The 25,503-nt window shown below is 37.3% G+C and overlaps 1 protein-coding gene across 2 annotated transcripts in view; it reads left to right on the top strand.

Annotated features, from left to right (window-relative positions):
- Nucleotides 1-25,503, top strand: part of LAMA2 (laminin subunit alpha 2) — a 661,080-nt gene that overhangs the window by 239,097 nt on the left and 396,480 nt on the right. For both annotated transcript variants that reach the window (XM_046006188.1, XM_046006187.1), the window contains exons 5-7: nt 19,455-19,634; nt 22,504-22,593; nt 23,993-24,110. In XM_046006188.1, the coding sequence (XP_045862144.1) occupies nt 19,455-19,634; nt 22,504-22,593; nt 23,993-24,110 (388 nt within the window). The remainder of the gene's footprint in view (nt 1-19,454; nt 19,635-22,503; nt 22,594-23,992; nt 24,111-25,503) is intronic.

Here is a 25,503-nt window from a genome sequence, read left to right as displayed (position 1 = left end):
GACTTTAGATATGATCTATTTGGGCTTAGAAGTCAGAACCTCCTTTATAGGTGACTTCACTTCTGTCTTCAGAGCTATTTTATTTAAAGGCTTATTTGGGGTGCCTGGGTAGCTCAGTGAATTAAGCCACTGCCTTTGGCTCAGGTCATGATCCCAGGGTGAGCCCCGCATTGGGCTCTCTGCCCCGCAGGGAGCCTGCTTCCTCCTCTCTCTCTGCCTGCCTCTCTGCCTACTTGTGATCTCTCTCTCTGTCAAATAAATAAATAAAATCTTTTAAAATAAATAAATAAGGGCTTATTTATCCTCCGTCAGGGGTCCTTCTAAAGCTTTTCAGTCTATCTCTTCCAGTTGGGTTGGGAAATCTTCAAGGAAATTATTATCCTCCGGGGTCTACACAGTCTTTTGCTATATCGCATTTGCTGTGACTTAGAACACAGGTGAACTATACAGGAAAAGTAGAAGTGAGCACTCTAGAATACAAAGGTGCCTGATGTCTTCTCATGCCACTTCCTTATTGCCTTTAATAAAAAATTGTTTCTAAATTGCAAGGGTTTTTTTTTTAAACCACATGAATCAGTGTGCTCCTTCAGCTGGACTTTTCTAGGAGACTTTTTGAATACTGAAATGATTAACAATATCTGAAGCAAAATTGCACAAAATGTGTGATGTGGCAATAGTGGGTGGGAATACATAATGGGCGAGAGGCCCCGCTGAGTGCAAGACAAAGACCGCCTTCCCCATTGTCCCTCTCCAGGATGGTGGGCCTGGGATGTGTTTTCAGAAATAATTACTTGCAGAGCACTTATAAAAACACATGAATCACCCTCTTCACTGTGCTTGTTCACTTTTGGGGAAGTTTGTCTAGTAAACTGTTAAACTGGGAGATTTACCAATCTAGTAAGAAAATTATTTACTACCTTTTTGGAGACCTCAGAATCTTTTGCAAATACGCTTGCAATTTTTATTACAAACCTCCTTGATGCTGTTGTTTACGATGCAATTTTTACTTAATTTGTTAGTTTAATTTAGCATGAGTCACTCCTATGGGTTAACAACTTTCTCTTCCAGTTGTATCTAGTGATATCATTGGGTTTTCAGTGATGTGCTTGCAGCTCCAAAGATTTCCCTGAAGTTTACACATGAGAACTAGCAGAACCCCATGATACCTGGAGTTAAAAGCTGGAATCTCTGGAAGAAAGTGCTAACAAGTAACCTCAAAGCTGGAAACTATATACTTTAGAAAAAATAAAACCATCTTGTTAGTGACTCTTGAGATTAGATTAGAACCTCTAATACTGTTATAAATGGGTTTTAAGAAAATTATATTGGAGCCTCTGCAAACTTTGGAAAAGGCTGTGGATCAAAGAAATTACAAGGCAGCAGCAAATTGTACATAATATATTTTGAAGTTATGATTAAAATTAACCAGAGTCAATTTTCTGAGGCATTGAGCTATTAAAGATTTATGAGTTGCCTAAAATCTCAAATCTTTCCTGAGGTAATCGCTTCAGTGAACATAAAGGAAAGGTATCTTATTTGCTGCTTCACTGCTTAAACCAACATGAAAAAAACAAATCTGTGATTATTACTCATTATGAGGATGTTTATTGCAATAACAGTTAGCCCTTAAAATTTTGTGAAAAAAGATCACTTGTTTTAGTCTTTCCCTAAAACTTAAAATTAGCAAAACTTGGAAGTTACCCTAAACCAATTAAGCTCTACCTGGATATGTAGGTAAATATCCTACAGGAACTTTAGGCTTCACTCTATATAGATCTTTCATCCTTTCAACTGATAATTTTTAAATGATTAATAGAATATTGAAGGGATTCTTTTTTTTCTAATCACATTTGTGCAACCAACATTCAAAATAGGATTTTTGAAAAAATCTTATATCAGAATTTATTCCATTTGTCAAATGCTCCTGCCTGAAATGGCACCAATGTAGACTTCTGAGTTTCTGTATTTCTTTCTGGGGAGCTTCAGTGTGTAAATGTGCTCATTATCCTAAACACAGCCTTATTAATTCTTGCGGCCCAAAGTGAAAATTCAGGGAAAGAGAACCCAGAATGCCTTCATACTATTCTTTGCTTCACGCCTTTGGAAATCTGTGGGAGGCTTTACAGCACTAGACGGAACATTGGGAAATAGGATTATATATAAAGTTTACCACCAGATTTTTTCCAAATGCTACTTATGTGAACACTTGTAACTTGTATTTTTATGAAGATTGAATGCTCTCCAGGTTTGCTGGTTGTGCAGAGTGGGTGTCTGTGGCAGCATTCATTCCCCCCCAGGTTGCCATAGTCTAGCTTACCCGCATAGGCCCCGCACATGCATTTACTGTGGGTCTTGAATTCTGGGCTCTGTTGCTTTCTACCTGTTTGCTCATGGGCAAGTTCACTAACCTCTCTGAGCCTGTTTCCTCATCTGCAAACATGAAGCACAGTAATGTATTCTTGATACTTAACAATTAAATGAGATAAACCTAAACGATAAAATCGGCATATAAGTGACATATTTAAAAAATATTGCCGCTTAAAGCCATCTAATTCATGTGATGTTTCTTGAAATAATAGTTACATTTTGGTTACTGGTCGAAAATCCAAAAGCTCAGGCCTGAATTGTCAAATGGCAAACCTGATTGTCAGATGACAAAGCTCAGCCAGTGGTTATGAATTTCGAAACCAGAGGCACAGATCGTCTTTGTTCTGGACTATTGTTTCAAGGCTGTTTATCAAGCGAAAAGCCTTAGCAAGTGAAGTTAGTGCCTCCCTGTGAATCAAAGCTTGGGTTTGCATACAGCCTTGGAAGATACAGATGGTATCTCCCTCCGGGGTGGGGGGGGGCAAGTGTTCTTTCTGCCGAAAGTAAAAGATTTCTTCACACCAGAGGTTCCTCATCTGTAACACAACCCCCTGGAGTATATATATCCACGGATCCTTGATTTACGTCTCTGCAGGACAGAGTCTCTGAACCTCCCAGACCAAATATACTGATCCTGTGATGTGAGGAATACAGTCATTTGACCCTGTTTTAACAGTGTCATATGTTTTGCCAGTAGCCATAAAATTATGTCAGGCTGACTTGTTATCTTGCAAATCAGGTAACATTTCTGACCCTTCCTAGTCTTTTTTTAAAAAATAGCTTTGGGGCACCTGGGTGGCTCAGTTGATTAAGTGTCTGGCTTCAGCTCAGGTCATGATCCCTGGGTCACAGGATCGAGACCCGCATAGGCTCCCTGCTCAGAGGAAGTCTGCTGCTCTCTCTTCCTCCGCCCTCCCCCCACCCTCACCTTTACTCTCTCTTGAACACACTCTCTCTCTCTCAAATAAAATCTTTAAAAAATAGCTTTATTAAGACATACTTCATATACCACAAAATTCAGAAATCTAAAGTATATGGTTCAGTAGCATTTAGTATATTCATGGAATTGTGCAAACCATCATCATGATCTAATTTTAGAACTTTTTGAACATCCCCAAAAGAAACCCCATATCCATCAACAGTCATTTCCCATTGCCTTCCTTCCCTTCCTCTCCCAGCTGCCTTGGGCTGATGTTTGAGGGTAGGAGGGGAGGGTGGAAGCAGGATCATGGTTAAGAGGGCTTTGTAGCACTTAGTGAAGGTGAGAGGTGTCTGTGGAGAAGATTTATTTTAGAAGTACAGCCAATGGGATTTCCTGACCAACTGCATCTGCCAGAAGGATTTGCTGATGGATTTTCCATGCCGTGTGAGCAAATGAGTAAAGGATGAGTTGGCCATTTTTCGCCTCAGCAGCTGGAAGGATTAAGTTGCCATGCAGTGAATTGGGGAAGACTGTGGGTGTAGCAAGTTTTGACGGGGAGGAGAAAGAGTTATGCTTAAATGAGATTAAGCTGAAAATGTCTGTTAGACATTATAGTGAGGTTGCAGAGACCATAAATAGTATCCTAGAGCTCAGATGAGAAATACTGCTTAAAGATATGAATTTAGAAATTTAGAGCCGTGAGACTGCATGAGATCACCCAGGAAGTACAAGAAGAGAAACACTCCTAGGACTGAGTCCGGGGGCACTTGACCCTGGAGAGGTCAGACGGATGAGGTAAAACTAGTCACATCAAAGAGCAAAAACACAGTTTTGGACAGAGGTTTCTTGTGAGAACATTGCAAGTGTTACAGATTCTCTTTGTTGCCGGATGTGGAAATAATCTTTCAGGAAATGTACACTCAAAACTTGATGTGATTTATCTAATAGGCAACTGACTATTTGCTAATTCCATTGGCTTCCTAAGAGAAAGAAAAAATAATGATAAACAATTATAGGAGAAGGGGCTTCAGACCCATCAAGAACTTGACCAGGTTTTCCCAGGCAGAGTGTAGAGAAGGCCAAGCTCTGGTATATATCAAGCAAAAGCAAACAAAAGAGTGTACACACTTTTATGGGTCTTAATGGACATATAACTTCATTTATGATATTATAAAAGCCTTGCCAATTGAATTTTACATGTTGAAAAGAAAATGAAGTACCCACCACTTCATTCATATCCCTTGCCTCCTACTATACATGCCAGAACTCCAGAAATACTTTATTTTTATGTAAAAGTAAGGTGGTATCTTATGGGTTGCCAAACATCTGGGTGAAACAAAAAAAAAAAAAAAAAAGTCGGTCATCAATGTTTATTATTATGTGGATGTTTGATGTCATGGAAATGATAAATCATAATTAGCATTTCAATTTGTCAAACAGATGTTCATTGAAATACAAACACAACCTATCCTGCAAGCTGGAAGGACATTTTAGGTGACCAATAATTGTTCTGCTTCTCAAGTTAAAAAGAAACACAATTTATTAACATAATCCATTCAGTGGTGTGTAAAGATAGGGTGTATTACTTTATAAATTCGAGATTTTATACTGAAATGATAATGTGTTGAAATTGATTTCACCAGTTGTATTTTAATTCTATTAATGACTGAAAACAACAGCAGGCAGAATTATTAATTAGACTTAGGTTTCAAGTATTTGCATATTTTCCCCAGGTTTGTTTGCATTTTAACTCTAAATCTTCTCTCATAAGTGACATTGACATAGTAAAATCCTGTCCTTAGTGAATGATTATTTGTCTTCAGTGGGCTGCAAGGATTTGATTTTATGAGTGAAGGGATTTCTCAAGTATACTACCTGTGGTCCCCAGTTCCTTTCCCAAATTTTAGTATTTCCCAATACTTCCCTGTGGTTGATTACTAAGGTATATTGCAGCTGATAGGAGCCCTGGAATTCTGGGTGGTAGAGGAAGTACGCGGGCAGGCTCTGTAGCTGTACCTTATTCTATTTCCAGCTTGCCTTTTCTATTTTTATTCTTTTAATTTCTGTGACCTATTTTCCTTTCCCTCAGTGATCTTTGTTTTGAAATAGTCTTCCTCTTACCACTTAAAGCAATTCTCAGGAATAATAAAAAATACAAGGAGTATTAAAATGGCTAGAGATAAAGCAATATTGCTATAAGGAGTGTACCACAGAATAATCATTTTGAGAAAGAATAATACTCAATTGGAGTTATAAATTCTGGGATGCTTATTTTTGAATTGTTCACTAATTTGTTGACCGACATGTATTTGTATTTTTTCCTTGAAAAAGAAACAAGATTTTGGTGGCATACATGTACTTCTCTATAAATTGTGTAACTTGATATGATGTTTATGTCTTAAGAGAATTTTTTCCTTTCGCTTTGTCAGTATTGCCACGTTGTTTGTTCAATATACCACTAGAAGGAAATAGGAATTAATAAATGGGAGAGAAGAAAGTCAGATGTATACAACACCTGGTGAATTAGAATTGAGAATAAGTTAAATTTTTATTTAAAAAATACTTTAGAGACTCAGTAAAAGAATTTTAAAGAAATAGGGATATAGATGTAGCAGTAAGATGAAAGACTATTTTAAGTCAAAACACATTACTGGAGGATAGAAGGTCATGAGATACATTAAATCATATATAATTATACTAAAGAAGAAAAGGTGAAAAATAGAAAAGAAGGTGAATTATCAGAAATGAAGTTAAAGAAGGGACAGAATATTGATCAGATTTCAGCACTTACAAAGAAATCCATTCCATACTAACACTAGTCATAGGTCAAGACTTTTTCAAAACCAGCTTTCTAGAGGTATAATCTAGTACACTGTGAATACAGGTGGGCTTTGGCACATGGCCATTGTGGTCTCTGGCCCTGTGCTACAGAGTGAGATGATTGGAAATAGAAAAGTCTATACATCCTCTTTCCACAAAGTAATCAGCCCCTTGTGAATGCATATACATAGGAATTCAGATCTTCTAACTGTATTTCTCACGATACTGCTATACCCAGACCTTTAATAAGGACTGGAATCTCCTATTAATGTGTCTATGGCTTTAATTCACAACTTATCAGACTTAAAGATACTGAGAAATGGCCCGGATGCTAAAAGTGGTAGGATATAGGAGGCCTAGGGAAAAGATGAAGGGCAGGGAATTCTGAGATGAGTGAGAAGTGGAGAGATTGAAACCTTTGTGTTCTGACCCATAAATATTCACTGGAGTTACATTCTACCTTCTTTTCCAAGGAACCACATTCACAGTGTTATAACCACAAAAGGCAACATGGACAGTCATGACATACACTTATTGTTAACAATGTATAGATGTCATTATTATAAACTATCTCCAAAAGAGATTGTTAGCTTCTTACTGTGGAAATAAACACAGCAAGAGGGAAGAAGAAATGAAACCATCTTCTTGCCATTACTCATTGGAGCCAGCTTAGAATGAAAACAAACCCAAACACTCTTTAGCCCAGCAGCAACATTTATAACAATTTTCCCAATTTAACTCCTTTTTTTTTTTTTTTTTTTTTTTTTTTTTTGCTAAGGAGAAACAGTTGTATTTTTGTCATTAATAGGAAAGGGAGCAGTGCCTAAACAGCCTATTATAAATTCTTCTGGGAAACCATATTACAAATAATTGAAAACAAACCTGATTCTGTGAACTTGGCAGCAAATGTATAACAGAAAGCAATTCAGCCCTGGCCCCTGGATGATTGATTAAATGTTTGATTCCCTTTACCTTTCATTCACACTGTGTTTGTCAAGAGGAAAGAAAAAAGGGAATGTTGTGAACCAAAATCCACTTTAGACAAATAACTTACGATAATGATCAATGACCTCGTATCAGCTATTTATTCATTTTTCTCCAGCTTTAATGTTTCTAATATTCACGAGTCTGCATGAATTCCTGCAGAAAATGAGAACCTGGCTTTCAGCATGTCCCCACCCCCTGCCAGCTAACTGGCATCACGAGCTGTATCTGAGCTTCTTTGAGGCCAGGGCCCTGCAGCTTCCTGTGGTCAGTTATTAGTGTGAGTCCAGCAAAGGAACAAGAACACTGTGTACTCAGTAAATCTACAGAAAACTTCATTGCCTGGTTGTGTGGGAGGAGAGGTCCCTTGGTGCACTCTGTTTCTTTGAAGGGACTGGAGATCCGTTGGTGCTGTACAGATGTCAGGGGTGTCCAGAGCCAGTATCCTATAAATGCAGTAAATAAATGATTATGATCTAACTCTGTACAGACTAATGGGAGGAAGCCGAACTTGGGAGCCTGTGGACACAGATTGTGTTTGTGGGGCTGTTGCTCCAGAAAGCATGCAACATTCACACTGAGCCTCCTGGATGAAGCCCTTTTTGAAAACCTTGATAATTTTGAATGTTCTGTGCACTTTGCGGTGTGTGCTGCGAGCCCGGTGACTCCCAGGAGATCTTCAGTATGAGGTCAGATTTCCAGAATGTCCCTTCTCACGTCCCATCCTTTTCTTCATCTTAGTCTTCTCACAAACAACTGCCCCCATGTCAGGGGTTCTGCAGCCTTCTCTAACTGAACCCTTGTGTTGGTACCTGGTCACCTTCTGTGTCGTCAGTGGCCATTGTATCAGCAGATGGAAATACAGGCCATCCCCAGAGCCACAGCCCAGCCCGGAGCTAGAGGGGATGTGACCCGGCAGCCCTCTGATCTTTCTTTGTCTTTGTCCCTGGTGTGAAATTGGTCATGAGTAAGGAGGCAAAATTCAGGCACATGTCCTATTCTTCTTGATGCCTAATCTCCCACGGATGGGTATCCTTCTTAGCATTTCCAGAATCATCTTTCCATTGTAGGAGAGAACCTTGCCACCACTGCTTACGTTGTCTGAGGCTGTCCAGGTGGGTAATAGGTAATTTCTGTAAAGGGTGCAACACATCCTGCTTAGCGGAGATACACACACCATCTGTATTATTATTTTTCTTACTTTCTCAAGAGTAACAACAACTGGCACTTAATGGTTTTTCCTATGTGCTAGGCATTTTTCTCTTCAGGTTATATGGATTATCTCTTTTAATTCACCAAACAGCATGTTAATGTTTGCCTTTTATATAGGAAACTGAGACACAGAGATGACAGTGCCTAAATTCATAAAAGTAGTCAGTAACAGAGTCAGAATTTGAATCCAGGTCATCTGTCTCCAGAATTAAAGTCTTAAACTGTAATTATCTATCTGAAAACACACAGAGACACACATATACACACACAAATGTGTGTACCAAGCCTCAGGCACAAGCTTAGCCAAAATTAGGAAAGCATACATGTACAGACATCCTTCACCATCTTATATGCAGACTCATTGGTACTCAGATTTATAAACCCACTGAAATAAAAATCCCCCAGTTATGGAAAGAAGAAATTTTGTTCTGCAAAAAAAAACTTAATTTTTTTGTTTATTATTTTATTCTTTGTGCAATGAAAAATCTTAAGATTGGAGAGTGGAAACCTGTAGTTTCCTCTTACAAAGCTAAGCTAGAGGGCATAATTAGATATTAGAACACATGATTTCACTTGAAAGCCTAGGAACTTGACTGACCATGGACGTACAATTTCACTCTAAAGGTAAAATGAAATGAAGCAGGACAAGAGTTTAAGAGAAAGACAGAGAAGGAGTGAGAGAGGGAGAGGGAGGGAGGGAGAGGAACGGAGAACTAAAGGTATGGCTAGGGAAGAAGACAACAAAAAACTAATAACATGAAAGCAAAAGGAAGATGAGAGAGGAAGGTGGCAAAGAAGGGAGAAGTTAGAGAATGAGCCTGTCCCTATATTGGTGAGAGTAAGGAGGGGATAGGCAAGTGTCGGAGGGTGAAGGCACGTGGGCAGCCACCACAGGGAGTCCAGTTTGCAGACATATATGTGAGGGATGTTAGAAATACAGGTAGCCTAGGGGACAAACCTGAGAACCTTGTATCTATGTTCAGACTCTTCTCTTAAGTATTGGTGTGACTCCATAATCTAAAGTTGTTTCTATCTTGTTGTTTGAGGCAGCAGCTTTCAGAATGATAATCTAGTTGAGGTCATCAATGGCCACCCCAGAATGCTGCTTTTTTATGGGAGAAAAAAAATTGAAATAATGTGTTTATACACTTTTTCATTTATGTACTTGCAACACACACACACACACACACACACACACACACACAATTGCTCTCTGAGAAACCCTTGAGTCAGAGAATAAGAATGGAGGAGAGAGACTGAATTTCTTGGTCAAGCAAGATTTGTTCCAATCTAATGACACAGGATCTGGCGCAGTATTTAGACTTCCCGGTCCAAGATTTTATTTTAATTTTAAACAAGTGTTCCCACATGAGGTCTGAGTACAAAACAGGAAAATGTTGCTTAAGTTTTCCTTTGTGCTCTTATTATATGTCTTTCAAGCGTACTGATTGTTCTGTCCTACCAATGTGGGTCACCGTACTCTCAGTTGCTTTTTTTTTTTTTTTTTTCTGTCTGGGACTTTCTCTGAGAGCTCTCCACAGTAAATAAAAGCATGTTAGTTTCACAGATATTTGTTTTTGTTATTAACATGTTATTTTCCCTTTCTTCCTGTAATCTGAGGTTCAGTCTTTCCTACTTAGTAGATTTTACTATAAACTATAAACTAATTATTTTGCACACCAGTGAATGGCTTTTACTTACTCAAATACTTAAATACTAAACCTGTCAAACCAATTTAATTTATTATGATGTTAGTAAGACCTTGGGGATTGTTAGTTCTTTTCTGGATAAATGATGCTTTAGACTTCAGCTCTCAGACATGTTCTGGTTCTGGTTTTGAGCTTTGCATCTGTTTACCAGGAGGATCTCTCTTGCTATGGATCAATGCCAGGGGGTGTTAACCAGGTATAAGCCTGGCTTTAGCTTAGTGACCCTTTGTCCTTAGGTGAACTCAGGAGGTGGGGCATCCAGTCTGGTGGTGGGTCCTGAGTCGGGCCCTGGAGCACGGTACACAGTCTACCTCAGGAAGTCCAGAGTGGATAATAACTACTAGGATAAATTTATCCAAATTTATGAAGAAAAGCCAAGAGCTGGGGAAATCAAACAGTAGAGATAATTCCAGAAGACCAGAAGGACAAACAAGAGAAAATAGAATTAGAATCCTTGTGTTAGTCACAGATAGGACCAGAATGGAAATAAAGCAAATAAAAGAATGGAGGGAGGTACATGAAAAAGTTCTGTCTGCAGTGCTAAGCTTCTTGTTGCTAGGAGTCTGCAAATAGTGGCTCAGTGACTGGCTTTTATTTCTTCAACAAATGCTCACACAGCCTCTACTCTGTGCCATGTTTGAGCTGAGGAGTTCCACCAACAGTGTTAGACTAGAACTGGAACAAACCCTAGCTATATGAACTTAGCCCTACTCATTAGAAGGTTCATATCTGTTTTATCTTCTTAAAGAGATAATAATAACATCAGCTTCAAAAACAGCTACTGCAAGCTTTAAGTGACTTACTACTCTATGAGTTGGTATACACAGATCACAGGCAAGAATATCTGTATTCGGTAAGGACACAGTAATAACTATTATTTTTGTGTGCAAGGTACTATATATTGCAAAAAAATTTCTGAAATAGCTATGAACTTGGAACAGATGACTAATGAAACTATTCTCTTAGTCTCTCTGGGATTGAGCCACACCCCAAACAAAATTTGGAGCAAAGCAAATGTTAGAGGAAAGTTAGAGAACTTTCCTTCTGGTGACTTTCCCTCATGGCCTGCTCTGAAGTGACTCCTCTTAGATTCTTTCTTGGCTATGAATTTCAGATGACGTGTTTGTCCCTATATAGTCTCTGTTTGACAGCACAAAGATTTAGTAATGGCATGTGCATTTGATAAAATTTAAATGAGAAGCTTTCAAAAGAGATTGAGAAAACCTATTTTGACAGCTCTTCTTTTATCCTTGCAAATATTAACTATTTTAACTAGAAAAAGAAAAACACAAGTAATTAAAATTTTTTAACTTGGAGTAGTTTTAAAAATTATTATTTGAAAAGAATTATAAATTTTTAAAATAGATGTACAATGAGCACCTGCATGTCAAGGTTCTTTCAGCGCAAACAAAAAAGGGTGGGGGGAGTTATATTTATATTTAGTAATAGTTTTCTCTCTTTGAAAATTTTAGTGACGTAGTTGTCCTTATTCCTTTTATACATCATGACCAGTGGGAATGGTATCAGGATCTTTCATTCAGTTATGATGGATTATAGTTTACCCATCTGAGCATGTTTCAGAGGAAGGTAACTTAAGCTCATTTTGAGAAAGTGGATTAGAGATAAATGTTTTGCTGAATTGCTTTGAGTTGTACAAAGCAAGAAGACCACCAGAAACTTTTTTTTAAAAAGGACCACACCAGTTTTGAGACTTTGAGAAAATTAAAACTCCTAAAGCAGCGACTTTGCTTCAATTTTTTATTTTTCTAAGAAACTTTACCCTTCTATACCCATAGGAGTCAGATGGTGCTGCCACATAAGATGAGCTGTGGGTAGAAAGGGTAAGTAACTGATACAACGTGAGAGAGAGAGAGATGAGAGGGAGAAACCAGTAGAGAAGCTATGCAAACCTTTGGAGTGAAATATTTTAACTAGTTTCACTAGGAGAGAAAAAAATTAAAACATGACAAATACTCTTTGGAGAGAACTGATTTTATTATAATGCTATAACTTATTCATGACTATTGTTTTAATAGTGAAGAATCTGTTTAAATGTCATGGAATTATGAAAGCTTATATCCAGAAATGGCAAATGCAAGAAATGTAATTCTAAGAAGAAGGAGAAGGAAAAGAAAGAAAAACAGTCTAAGTTTCAGGGGCATTTGGAAGCAAGTAGGTGTCAAAAGCAAAATATCGTCTTACAGGAGAGTGAAAGACCCATTAAGATTAAGTCAAGGGTGGCATAGTCAATGATACAGTCATATTTGTTAAATGGTTCATTAAGCTGACATTTCCCTGTATTGAAATAGGTTAGTTAAGGAAGTTAAAGTCATACACAGTCCTTGACATTTTATATATTAGAATATTACTTTTCAAGTAGCTCAGTGGTCATCAACCATGGAGAGTCATTGTTTTGCTTAGGTTTGTAAAGGAGGAATAGTACACGCCAGGAAGAAGTTTGCACTGTAGTTAGATAGTCACTGAAAGACTCACCAAGAAGACCTCATTGAAGCAAGGTTGGAAAGAGATGAGAAACCGAGCGTTGCAGTATTGGGAAGAGAACATTCCAGGCAAGTGAACGAACCCCTTGAGAGAAAATCCTGTCTGGAATGTTCTAGCCAAGATGGCAGTCTGGCCAGAGCAATGTGAATAGAGAAAGAGTAGGAAAAGAGTTCTCAAAGTTAATGTTTTCTTTGGCAGTGTTTCAGGGTGGAAATGGCATTGAGGTAATTTAGGATCTCATAGTTCATTGCAAAAGTTTTGACTTTTATTGGTCATGAAATAGAAAGGCATCAGAAAGTTTTCAGGAAAAGAATGATGTGAGCAGAATTATATTTTCAAAGGCATTTTCAGAGAGTTCCCTGAAACAGATGCTGACCTCAAGAATCTGCAAGACAGTTGCTGGGGCATCAAGTGAAGAGGCATCACTAAAAGCTTTTGCTCCCTCCCATTCGGGAAATGAGGACTTTTGTTCAGTCTGCTAATGATGAATGTGATTATGGCATGGGGCTCAAGTTGGGAATGGACCTCTTTTGCGGTGGTTCACACTATTTGCAGTTAGTTCCTGGCCAGCTTTTGCTTCTAGCACGTGATCTGTTGAAGAGGAAACTCTGCCGAAATTGCTAGAGATCATCTGGCAAACAGCAGTGAAGAGAATACAGACCAACTTTGCAGCATAGTGCGAGCTGGCTCTGGTGCACAGTATTTTACATCATTAATATTAAACTTGTGATTTTTGTTTTTAGACAATACAGGGAATAAGTCAATGGAAACATTTACTAAAGACTTTAAAAAAACAAACCTAGCTGCAATGGTAGCAAATACACGGTACGGAAGTAAGAGTGGTGCCAGGGAAAACTGCTGGGAAGTTATCGTGGTGCCTGGGGCGGCGGGGATGGGGGAAGGTGATGAAAGTTTATTCCAGTATGGTTTTAGGGAAGGTGGTAAGAAGCGTTTGGATGCTGGAGATATATATATATATATATATAATATAATATATATTTAAAATATATATAAAATAAAATATAAATATATATATTTAAATTTATATGTACAAATTTATAAATTTATATATATTTATATATATAAATATAAATTTAATATATATATATATTTTTTTTTAAGATGGAACACAAGCGGAGGGAGTGGGAGAGGGAGAAGCAGATGGGAGCCCAATGCGGGGCTCGATCCCAGGACCCTGGGATCATGACCAGAGCCGAAGGCAGACGCTCAACAACTGAGCCACCCAGGGTCTTCGGATGCTGGATATATTTTGAGGGTAAAGCCAAGAGGATTAAGACAAATTGGTTGCCCAAAGACAGAAAACAAAAGCAGTCAAGCAGGATTGCAACTTGGAGTCCTGAGTAGGTGAAAGGATGAATTTTTTTCTTTTCTTTTCTTTTAATTTAAATTAAAGTAGCCAACATACAGTAAGTACATCATCAGTTTTTGGTGTAGGGCTCAGTGATACATTAGTTGCATATAACACCCAGGGCTCATCACATCACATCACATGCCTCCTTAATGCCCATCACCCAGTTTCCCTATACCCCTACCACCTCCCTTTCCGCAACCTTCAATTTTTTTCCCAGAGTCCAGAGTCTCTCATGGTTTGTCTCCCTCTCTGAGTTCTTCCCATTCAGTTTTCCCTCCCTTCCCCTATGAGCCTCTGTGCTATTCCTTATCTCTTCTTTTTAATTTAAATTCAATTAGCCAACGTACAGTACATTATTAGTCTCAGATAAAGAATTCAGTAATTCATCAGTTGTATGTAACACCCAGTGTTCATCCCATCATGTGCCTTCTTAATACCCATCATGCAATGACCCCATCCCCCCACTCATCTTCCCTCCAGCAGCCCTCAGGTGGTTTTCCTATAGCTGAGTCTCGTATTGGTATGGTTTGTCTCTCTCCCTGAAGACTTCGCATTCAGTTTTCCCTCCTTTCCCCTATGATCCTCTGCCCTGCTTCTTACATTCAGTGAGGTTAGGAAAATTATGGGGATGAACATCACAAACTCAGTTTGAGATACCTATTTGGCAGCCACATCAGTGTACTGGATTCTGCATCCTGACGTTTAGAGGAGAGGTTAGGCCAGGTATGGGAGATACCAGTATAGATGGTATGCATGTATGTATGTATTTTTGCCATGGGTGTGTTTTACTTTCATTAATCATAAAGAGTTATAGATGGTATTTACATTGGTGAGTTTTGATGGGATCTACTTACTAAGTGATGGGATCTCACTTACTAAGTGAGTAAGTATGGGTAGGACAAGAAAAAAAGGCCAAAAACTCAGATACTGTGAAGCTCCAATATTAGAAAGTCAGAGAGGAAAGGAGGGAGGGAGTAAGCAGTGAGGGAGAGTGAGAAAGGTAGCTGGAGGGATAGGAAGACCAGGACAGCGTGGTGTCCTGGAAATCATGGGAGTAACCCATTGTTTTAAATGCTACAAACAGATCAAGTACGGTGAGGACTGAAAATTGATCACTTGGGGGTTTCTGTTGACCACCCAGAGCCAGAACCAGAGCCTTTGCTCTGCACTGGAAACACAGTGGCGAATTATTGCACTATCTCCTTTTCCTAAGATTCACACAGCTCACCCCCTTTCTCCAAATATATGCCCTTTTTTTCTCACTGGATAAAATAAAAGTGATTAGGCTCCCTTTTCCAAGTTACTAAAATCTTACTCTCCATCTCTGAAACATTATATATATATATATATATATATATATGTGTGTGTGTGTGTGTGTGTGTGTATGTGTATATATATATATTTTTAATTCTGGAGGTGTTTTATTAGTTTTTTGAACAATAATCATATTGGATGATTGAGAATTCTGCAGCAAGATACTTTGTTTTTTTAAAATTTAATTTATTTAATTAATTTATTTTTTATTGTATAATGTTAGTCACCATACTGTATACCACTAGTTTTTGATGTAGTGTTCCATGATTCAATTTTTGCGTATAACACAAGTGCTCCAAGCAATCTGTGCCCTCCTTAGTACCCGTCACCAGGCTCACCCATTCCCCCCACCCCCTTCTCTTCTAAAACTCTCCATTTGTTTCCTGGAGTCTATAGTCTCTCATGGTTCATCTCCCACTCTGATTCCTCCCATTCAAGTTTCCCGTCTTCTAATGTCCTCCATGTTATTTCTTATGCTCCACAAATAAGTGAAACCATATGATATTTGACTTTCTATGTTTGACTTATCTCATTCAGCATAATCTCATCCAGTCCCATCCAAGTTGATGCAAAAATTGGGTATTCATCCTTTCTGATGGCTGAGTAATATTCCATTGTGTATCCATATGCCTGTTGAAGGGCAGATCTAAATCTAAAGCAGATGCAGTAATATAAATAGAGAAACATAATAATAAGGGACAATTATCCATACTAGAAAATTGATTATTTGCTGTGAAAACTATTTTTAAGTTGTATTCTAATCATGAAAATAAAAGCACCATAGAGGCACAGAGATCTGATCCATCTGCAAAGGAGATGTGATTCAAATAGTATGCTTACAACTAATAAAAACATAATTATTTGGATGGGTAGAGTATAATATTGATTTAGACATTTGGTTATAAAAAAGATATTTCTCATGAGTTTTTACTTTCTTTTTATTTATCTGTGAAAACTAATTTCAAAGAAGAGTGTAATTTTAAAATCTAAAAAGCCGGCTGTTAATCAGGCTGATATTTTCAGCTGGAATGAATTCTTTTGACAGCATGAACATAGACTCTCCAACATGTCTGTAATGGAAATCATTTCAGAAGACACCACACCACCACAGACTTCCCACGGTCTCTCAGCAAGGCAGCAGTGGTCTTAAGGACTGACACTTTTCATCTTTTTGAAGATAGACACCCTCCAGTTGTTACCCTCCCCCAGGAGATCAGGAAGTATGTGAAGCTATCCAGTGGACTTGGAATTACACAGCAACGTGCCAGTGGACATAACCTATCTAATATTAGGATTTATTCTGAAGGAGAGTGGGAAAAATGATGGAAGAAAGCTGCACACAACATAGCCAAACAGCTGGTTTTATATTCCAGAAACAGCTTGGGACTAACTCTACTCACACGATCTCTTGGCAGAAGGAATGGATGAAAATACCAAAGCTGTGAGGAGAAGTGTTCTTTTGCCGAATCCTTTATGTCACTATCATAGGGTTTATTAACCTAAATGAGAACACGTGCATAATTTTTTAAGTTCCTGTATGTTTAAATGAGGAACTTACTGATTCCATGTACATATATGGCTCCCACAGCATCTATACCAAATAAACCTTATTAATTTTCAGAAACACGAATCCTGACGTGATATTTTCCTTTCTTTCAAATAACACTTTTGGGAGCAATGAAGGGAGAGCTTGATAAGATACAAAAGTAAGCATGAATTCAAGGGCATGGGCAATTTCCTGGATGCCAGAATCTCTAAAGGGAACTCATTTTAATTGCTTCATGCACCTATTTGTTCTATCTTTAATTGATACATTTTTAAGTCATAGAGACAACTTAATTTTAAACATATTTCTGGCTCACCTGCTAGATACCAAAACTATGGAATATGCAAGACCTACTTAAGTCTTCCAGAATTTCCTACATTAGAGGGAGGGTATTTGGTATAGTGAGATTCAGTGTTTTAGAATACTTTGCTTTCTATCATTCCCAAATGTATTAAGTGAATTTATTCTCTACTAAATATCCAAGGTAGACTCAGTTAGCTGGGACATTTCATATTTTTATCCTGAACCATTTTGAATTTATTCTTTGTGGCATCAGAATTAGTTTCTCATCTCAGAGTTTGCTATATTTATTTTTCTAGTGATTCGGTAGTTTATTGGCAGTCAGTTTTTAAAATCTCTCAGGGATTATCTAAATGCAGGATGTTAGGAATGAAAACACATATCATTGCCTCTCCTGTCAAAAAACATAATTAACACACATGATTTATCGTTTTGAAAAAGTAGATGAGAATTCCATTGGGTGACCTCAAGTCATAGTTGTTCAGTGTAGGTACAGACTGTCATGTTCTGGGACAGCCCTTACCCTAGCACACATTCTTCTCTTATATTCCTATCTCTTTAGCCTCCTGTAAGTGTGTGTGTATCTGTCTCTTTCTCTCTCTCTCTCTCTCTCCATGTATATGTTTTCTGCCTAAAACCTGCCGGTTTCAAGTTTTTTGAACCATTTTGATTTATCACACAGGGAGTACTTCATTTACCAAGGAGAGAAAAAGTAAAAATACTATACTTGTTCCTTTGAGTGTATCAAGAGTTTCCTCATTCCTTTTTATCGTGCACATAATTCATTATATAGATGTATAACTTATTTAATCAGTCATGCATTATTGACAGGTATTAGATTGTTTCTAGTCTTTTGCTATTACCAAAAAATCCCATAGGAATATATATATATATAATATATGTAGGATATTTCCCAGAAGTAGAATTTCTAGGTCAAAATTTTAGGCATTTGTAATGTTGATAGCTTTGCTGAGTTTACCTTCATAATGGTTTGTGCCACTCATACCTATGAGTGTCTGCATGCCTGGATCTCCTAACTCTTGCCATAAGGGAATATTACAAGTATTTTGAGGTTTTGACAGCATTAAAAAATGAAAAATGTTTATTACAATATTTTAAATGAGCAATTGTGGAACTCCTCGTGGCTCAGGTGGTTAAGCGTCTACCTTCGGCTCAGGTCACGATCCCAGAGTCCTGGGATTGAGCCCCGAGTCAGGCTTCCTGCTCAGTGAGGAGTCTGCTGCTCCCTCTCCCTCTGCCCACCTCCCAACTCATGCTCACTCTCTCTCTCTCAAATAAATAAAATCTTTTTAAAAACTTAAATGAGCAGTCCTATTATTATGAGTGAGGTTCACTCTCTAATTGAAAGCTTAACAGCCACTAATAAGTAGTGCCTTTATATTTTCTGTGTTTTTGTGTTAGTTGCTGGTATTTTTTGTTTTGTTGATTTATAGGAACTCTTCAGGTATTAGGAAAATAATTTCTTTTCTATAATAGAAGTACTTTTGGTTTTACCAAGTTTCCCTCATCAGAAATTCTCTGTTCTCATGAGATAACTGTGGAGAATATGGGCTTTGTGCACCTCTAGAGGGTAGTTCTTTGCTAATTTCTCCATTTTTTTCATGATTAGATTTTATTTCTTCTGGTGTTAATTGTGCTAAATTAGCCTCCTAAAAATTTCACCTTTCAATCCAGGTTTCAATGCACTTTCATAGAGTGTATTTTTTCATAGAATATGTTGAAGCTTTGGTAATTTTTTGTCTTCTTAATCTATCAATTTCTGAAAACCAAATAACAAAAAAACCACCTTTGGAAATCTCTCACTGTGATTGTAGATTTGTCTAGTTTTCTTCTAATGCGTCAATTTTTGCTGTATATGTTTAAGGCTGTATAATTAGATACTTTCAACTTTAGAAGTACTTTAATTTCCTGTATTATCTGAAATTTTGTAACTTATTCAAAAACCAGGTTTTCTCGTTTCCCACTATATACCAGATTCTTAAATAATTTTAGGGCATAACATTTTTTAGAAAAAGAATGATTGACCTAAGATTTTATGGAAATCCTAGCAAAATCAAGTAGAGGTAATGCCTTAAAACAAAAGAATATAGGGGAATTGCAGTATATAGAGAATGCCTAAAATATAAAGAAATGACTTACACATCTGTTAGAAAGCCCATAAACTTCCTCAATTACTTATACATCTATTAGATGTCTTACACATCTGTTAGAAAGTCCATAAACTTCCTCAATTACTTCACTATATTCCAGTGAGTAAATATCAACCTGCATCTGCCTCATTGGGAGGGATGAAGCTTAATTTTATTTCCCCAAGAAAAATCAGAAAAAGCCAGATATTTCATTTTTGGTAACCTTAATTGTTAAATTGTTTCCCGTATTGTGTAGATTCACATCTCTTTGATCAATGGGAGACCAAGTGCTGATGACCCCTCTCCGGAACTGTTAGAATTTACCTCTGCTCGCTACATTCGCCTGCGATTTCAGAGGATCCGGACCTTGAATGCTGATTTGATGATGTTTGCCCACAGAGACCCAAGAGAAATTGACCCGATTGTCACCCGAAGAGTAAGTTATGATGAATCCTATCACGGCCTGTAAGTGATATTGGTAATTGTTAAATAACATTTAAAAGTGCCTTTCAGTGATTCATAGGAGTGGCTGTTACCAGACACCTATTCAACATAACCTCCCTTTGTTCAAAGCCAACCTCTGCCCCTTTTCTGATATGGAGCATTTATCAAACTTTTTAACACTTCTAAACTTTAATTTCCTCATTTGTAAAATGAGCATGACAGTACCTAGTTCATCGTCTTATTTTTGGTGACCGAGTTTGTTGCTGTCACTTGAGGGGATCTGAACTCCTATCACCATTGGCACTGAGAGGTTACCACGGGAGGTGCTATGACTTTGAAACATTTTTGGCCACAGTCCACACTAAGAAATGTATTTTCTATCATAACTCAGTACACACATATGCACATACACATCTCAGTATGTCTTACACTTTAATGTGAATAGAATTAACTGGTGATATTGTGGAAATGAACATTCTGACTTGGTAGGTCTAGGGCAGAATTGAAAAACAATAATTCTAGCAAGTTTTTAGGTGACGTAAGTGTTGCTGTTCTGTGAACCATTTTGCCCAATCAAATAATTTAACTTTATGTTTCATTAATGAATCGCAACCCATAATTTTAAAATGTGCTACTGTGGGAGGAAACCGATCGTGTACCCTAGTTTATTGTCTTTTATAAATAGGATATCAGGGGGAACAGGAGCTAAGAGAAGTGGTGTTTTCCAGGGTTAACCTAGAATTTGTGGATTATGACATAGGTGATCAGTCCAGGTTACTAAAGTAATAATTGCCTTTTTTCCTACCTAGCACTCACCACATCCCTAGTTTACGTCCCATTCCTGAGAAGCTGCTGTACAACCAAGACATTGTTATAATTCAGCTATAAATCCATAAAGCAAATCCATGCTAAGAGAATATCTACTTTATGAATAGAGTGAAAGCTGAAATCAGATTATAGAGAGAAACGGAGATTGTGAGACAAAGCACTTAATTCTAGAAGGATGCACTTAGTTCTAAAAGGTCTGACTATTCTACCAGTTACAAATGGCTGAACAAGCAGACTGAATATCGAAGGGCACCACTTTTCACAGTTCATGAATACCCCTTATGTATATTTTCTTCTCATTACTTAACTCACCCACACCTAACCACTCCATCATCCCAAAAATAACTTTTAAAGTTTGATTATCCCCATACAACACACGTTGGATGTTTTAGTACCCTGCATTTTCCAAACCTGAAATAATTTTACCTTGCACTACATTTCAGCATATTGTAAATAATCCTATGCAGAAATATTATTTTACTGCAATGTTTAGATTCTTTACATGTTTAAAATATCACGTTTAATTATCATTTTAACATGACTTAAAAATATACACTGAGGAAGACTGAGTAATTTTGAAGTGAAATTTAATCTTTTTCAACAGTATATCTAATGGAGGAAAAAAATCAATGTAAATAAATATGTTCCTTTTGTTATCTTTTGCAGAAGGCAGAGTGGGGGTTGGGATTCACATCTATTATTTATAACTTCATTGTACATGAGCCTTTAAAATAGTGCAATAAAATGCAACATATAAATAAGCTTTTTGAAAGTGCTCAAGTTCAGTAAACACTACATATAAATTTAAATATATAAAAATAGGATATTGAATTTCAGCTCTTCATGACTCAAAAGTGAAGCATTAGGCATTTATTTATATTTAAAGAAAATTTCCCAGTTTTAAAAGCATCTACAAAAATACTCTATCAACTTTCTGACCAAATATCCCTATTCATATCTATATTATTAAGTGATGAATTTAGTGAAAAACAGACTTTTATATTACCTAAACTTCTGGCAAGTTTCATTTCAAGTTCCAGGTCTAAGTATATCAAGAAACAAAAGTGACAAAAAATATTATAAAAGATACTCTATATAAACAACAAAAATAAATAGGAAAAAAAGAAGTAAATGGAAAAAGGAAATCTGTAGCCAGGGAACTCAGATTTGTATTCACCTACTTATTCTTGCTGGGTTTTGTAATGTGAATAATTGGAATAACAGAACTATTTACCACTGAAATGGTTATTTGGATTCTATAAGATAATATGCTCTCATGATTACAAAATGTTATATGCATATTAATTAAAATTTATATATAATCCAGTACTGTCATTATAAATTATCTTTGAAAATAGGTGGGTAGCTTAAAATAATTAAAAACATAACCTTATGTTAATTTCAAATAGGAAAGTAATCACATGGACTAATTTTAACATAATAATGAAAAAAAATAACAAGTGTCCCTCCCATGTAGTTTACTCCTTATGTTATGTTAAATCAATCCTGCAGTTCATTACATTTTATTTCCTCTTAATATAGTTAAGAAACGTTTTGTTTTGAGCATGATTTCCTCTAAATATGTTGAGTTTCTTCAAATCCATCAAGTAAGACAGTCCGCATATGATTAATGAACACTGAGCTTCCTATAATGGCAATAAAGGGAGTTTTCTTTCACAAAAGTACATAAAACAACTTTTATGAAGAGTAATTGCCCTGACCAACCCCCACCCTGCCATAAAAACTTGCTCTCAATAATAAATACTCCAGCACAGACTTTGGATGGCTGTGGGAAGGAAATTTCTTAAATGCCCCCCCCACATGTAAATCAGAGGTGGTCTTTCTCTGGGCTCTGATCACAGGCCAGGGAGCTAACTTGATACCTTTTGTGAGCCCTCCATTGTTCCCTTGTTCCCTCCTGCTTCAAACTAAGGATGAAAGCAGAAAGTAATGTTTTTAAGCAAATGTTCCCTTTTGTTACTTACACCTTGCAGTCATCTTAACAGGATTTCTCTCTGGTTTGCTTTTTGCAGTATTACTACTCGGTCAAGGATATTTCGGTCGGAGGGATGTGCATCTGCTATGGTCATGCCAGGGCTTGTCCGCTTGATCCGGTGACAAATGTATGTATATTTATAGGATACTTAGCAAGATGAAACTCTCAACTGTCAAATGCTTCATGAGCCGCTTTGCTGACAGGGATGCTGTGAATGGGTGTCAGATCCTCACTTAGACGGTGTAACAGAAAGCCATGCCAGGGTGAAATAGAGCCAGCAGTTAGGATGATAGACTTTGAAGTCAGCCACCACAGTATCAGAAAACGGATTAGTTGGGATTTTTTTTTGTTGTTGTGTTTTTTTTCCCCCCCAAAAGTCTCCCAAACTGGTCTATTTTGAAACCTCTCTAGCAATGACAGCCTGCTGCCTGATTTAGCTTTAGAGAATGCCTGCCATCAGTCAACCTGACCATTTCTTTTTAAAAAGTTTTCATCAAAGAAACTAATGCAAACAAATGAAGACTGCGCATGGAAGTAAATCGGAATGGCCGTGGAGCGGGAGGCTGCAGTAGGGCCTGGGCGACAGGGCGCGGAATTGAAGAGCATCTTCAAGAGAGTGATGAAACCACCGGGTCGGAAAATGCTTGAATGCTTTTGGCTTGAATTTTTCATTAATGCTCTCATATTACATAAGCACCACCTAAAAAGAAGATGAATGGATATCTGTTTTTCTCAGTCATAAACTGGTAAAATACAAAATCATCTATTGTATATAATAGGGAAGAAACATACTGAGTAGTAAGATCAGTGAGCGTAGTTACTTATGTATGGATTTTTTTTTTTCCTTTAAAACCAGGATACAAATGGTATTTCTCTCAAAGCTGGCTTTCTGACTAATGCATCATAATGTTACTTCCTAGGGGAGGTTCAAATGCCCTAGCCTATTCTTTGGGGGCAGGTTATGATGCTTTCTGCAAGACGTGGGTGTTATCTCTCATGTGTTCCTCAAGCTGTGAGAGCCCACAAGGCAGCCTTGCAGGCCCCGTTCCACACGATGCATTGGACTCTACTCGGAGCACACACAGGCAGGAGATTCAGTCCTGGGACGTTAGATTTCTATTAGACCTATGACCTTTAGTGCCTAGGAATCTTCTCTTCTTCCCACACCCCTAAATGCTACTAGTACTTTGCCTTAAAGTGGACACATCCAAACCAGAAACACTATAGATCTCAGGAATCAGAGAAGGGAGTTCAGTCTTCAAGACAGTCCTCAGTTGGGCCTGTGCTGTCTTCCAGACCTGAGTCCAGTGACTCCAGAACTAGTCTGGACCTCCTCAGGCTGGTGTTGACCGAATATATCTACTCCTTAGGCTGGTACTTCTTCCTTTCCAGATGGATAGGAGTTTCACATTTTGGCACCTGTTCTCAGAAAAGTTCTCTCCTCTCTTCCTTCTACCTTCTAGGGAAAGCCCTTCATTAATGGCTCCAAAAATACTAAAATTATGCTTCCCCCAATTTTTGACTAGAAATCCCGCTGCGAGTGTGAGCATAATACATGTGGAGATAGCTGTGATCAGTGCTGTCCAGGATTCCATCAGAAACCTTGGCGAGCTGGGACTTTTCTGACTAAAACAGAATGTGAAGGTATGATCCCTAGAATTCAACAACATCTATTGTTCCTCCTTTTCTGGGACACAGGTAATATAAATGTGGTGATTTTAGGTAAGTGCATATTTCCAGTTTATGTATTTTATCTAAGGCAATAGCTGGTAGGCTCTTTTACCCTACTATTTTACTCAGTTTTGTTTTGTTTAATTTGATAAATGTTACTAAACACCTAAATTTTACCACTGTGTGGGAATTACGAGAAATAGACAAAAGCATAATAAAAGCATACTTTTTACAAAAGTACACTTACTGTCATCAGAGTAAATCTTAGGCTTATAGCATTATATAAACATGCACACACACACACACACACACACACACACACGCGCGCGCGCGCGCACAGTCACACACAGTTGACCGTAAATAATATGGAGGTTAGGGATGACAACCCCAACACACAGTCAGAAATCTGTGTATAACTTCTTATTCTACAGAAACTTAATTACTAATAGTCTGCTATTGATCAAAAGCCTTACCAATAACAGTCAATTAACATGTATTTTATATATAATATAATGTATAATATACTGTATTCTTACCATAATATCTAACTCTTTCATATTTTTTGTATTCCTAGGCTATATGGATCATTTGTAAGTTTTTTAAATTGTAAAAAATCTCCAAGAATTTTTCCACTATATTTGTTGAGAAAAGTCTATGTATAAGTAGATGCACACCATTTAAAAACCCATGTTGTTTAAGGGTCAACTATGTACACACATACACACACTCCACTAGAAATGCAAATAAACCACAAAACCTACATACACTATATAGAGACTAATTTTCTAATATATTTATATGATTGTAAAGTGGTTCTGAAACCAGTAGAGCTCCAGATTCTGCTTCTTTCTCCCGTTGTAGCTAGTTCCCTTGTAAACAGCTCTAGTATATCAATCATCTAATGGAGAAAAAAACAGAGGGGAGAGATTACACCTTTCCAGTTAGAGCTATATTGTTACCTGAAAGACAAAACAAAAACACTCTGATTCATTAGTTATACTTATTAAAGGGTGGTGTTTGGGCACATTAGCTGGGAAGAAAATGAGAGTAAAAGGTAACAGAGAAGGCAAAAAAATCAATCAAATTTATAGCAAATAAATATTTTAATAGTGATAATAAATATTTTAAATGTATGGTTTCTCATTAATAATAATATAAGATACTAATATTAGAAATGACACCAATGATAATCATTAGCATAAACTAGCCTGTACTGATTATGGGATGGTGACAACCAAGAAAAAAAGCCAGTGATGAAAAATAGTAAAACAATTGGCTGTGAAAACACGTGTCAACAAATACTCATTCATACTTGAATGTTAGCACTTTAGAAGACAATTGTGTATGTCCAGTTTTTTCAGAAGGG

This window comes from Meles meles, chromosome 5, assembly GCF_922984935.1.
Source record: "Meles meles chromosome 5, mMelMel3.1 paternal haplotype, whole genome shotgun sequence".
In the NCBI taxonomy this organism is placed as follows: domain Eukaryota; kingdom Metazoa; phylum Chordata; class Mammalia; order Carnivora; family Mustelidae; genus Meles; species Meles meles.
Note: the sequence above shows the minus strand (reverse complement) of the source record. Positions and strands in the feature narration are given on the sequence as shown.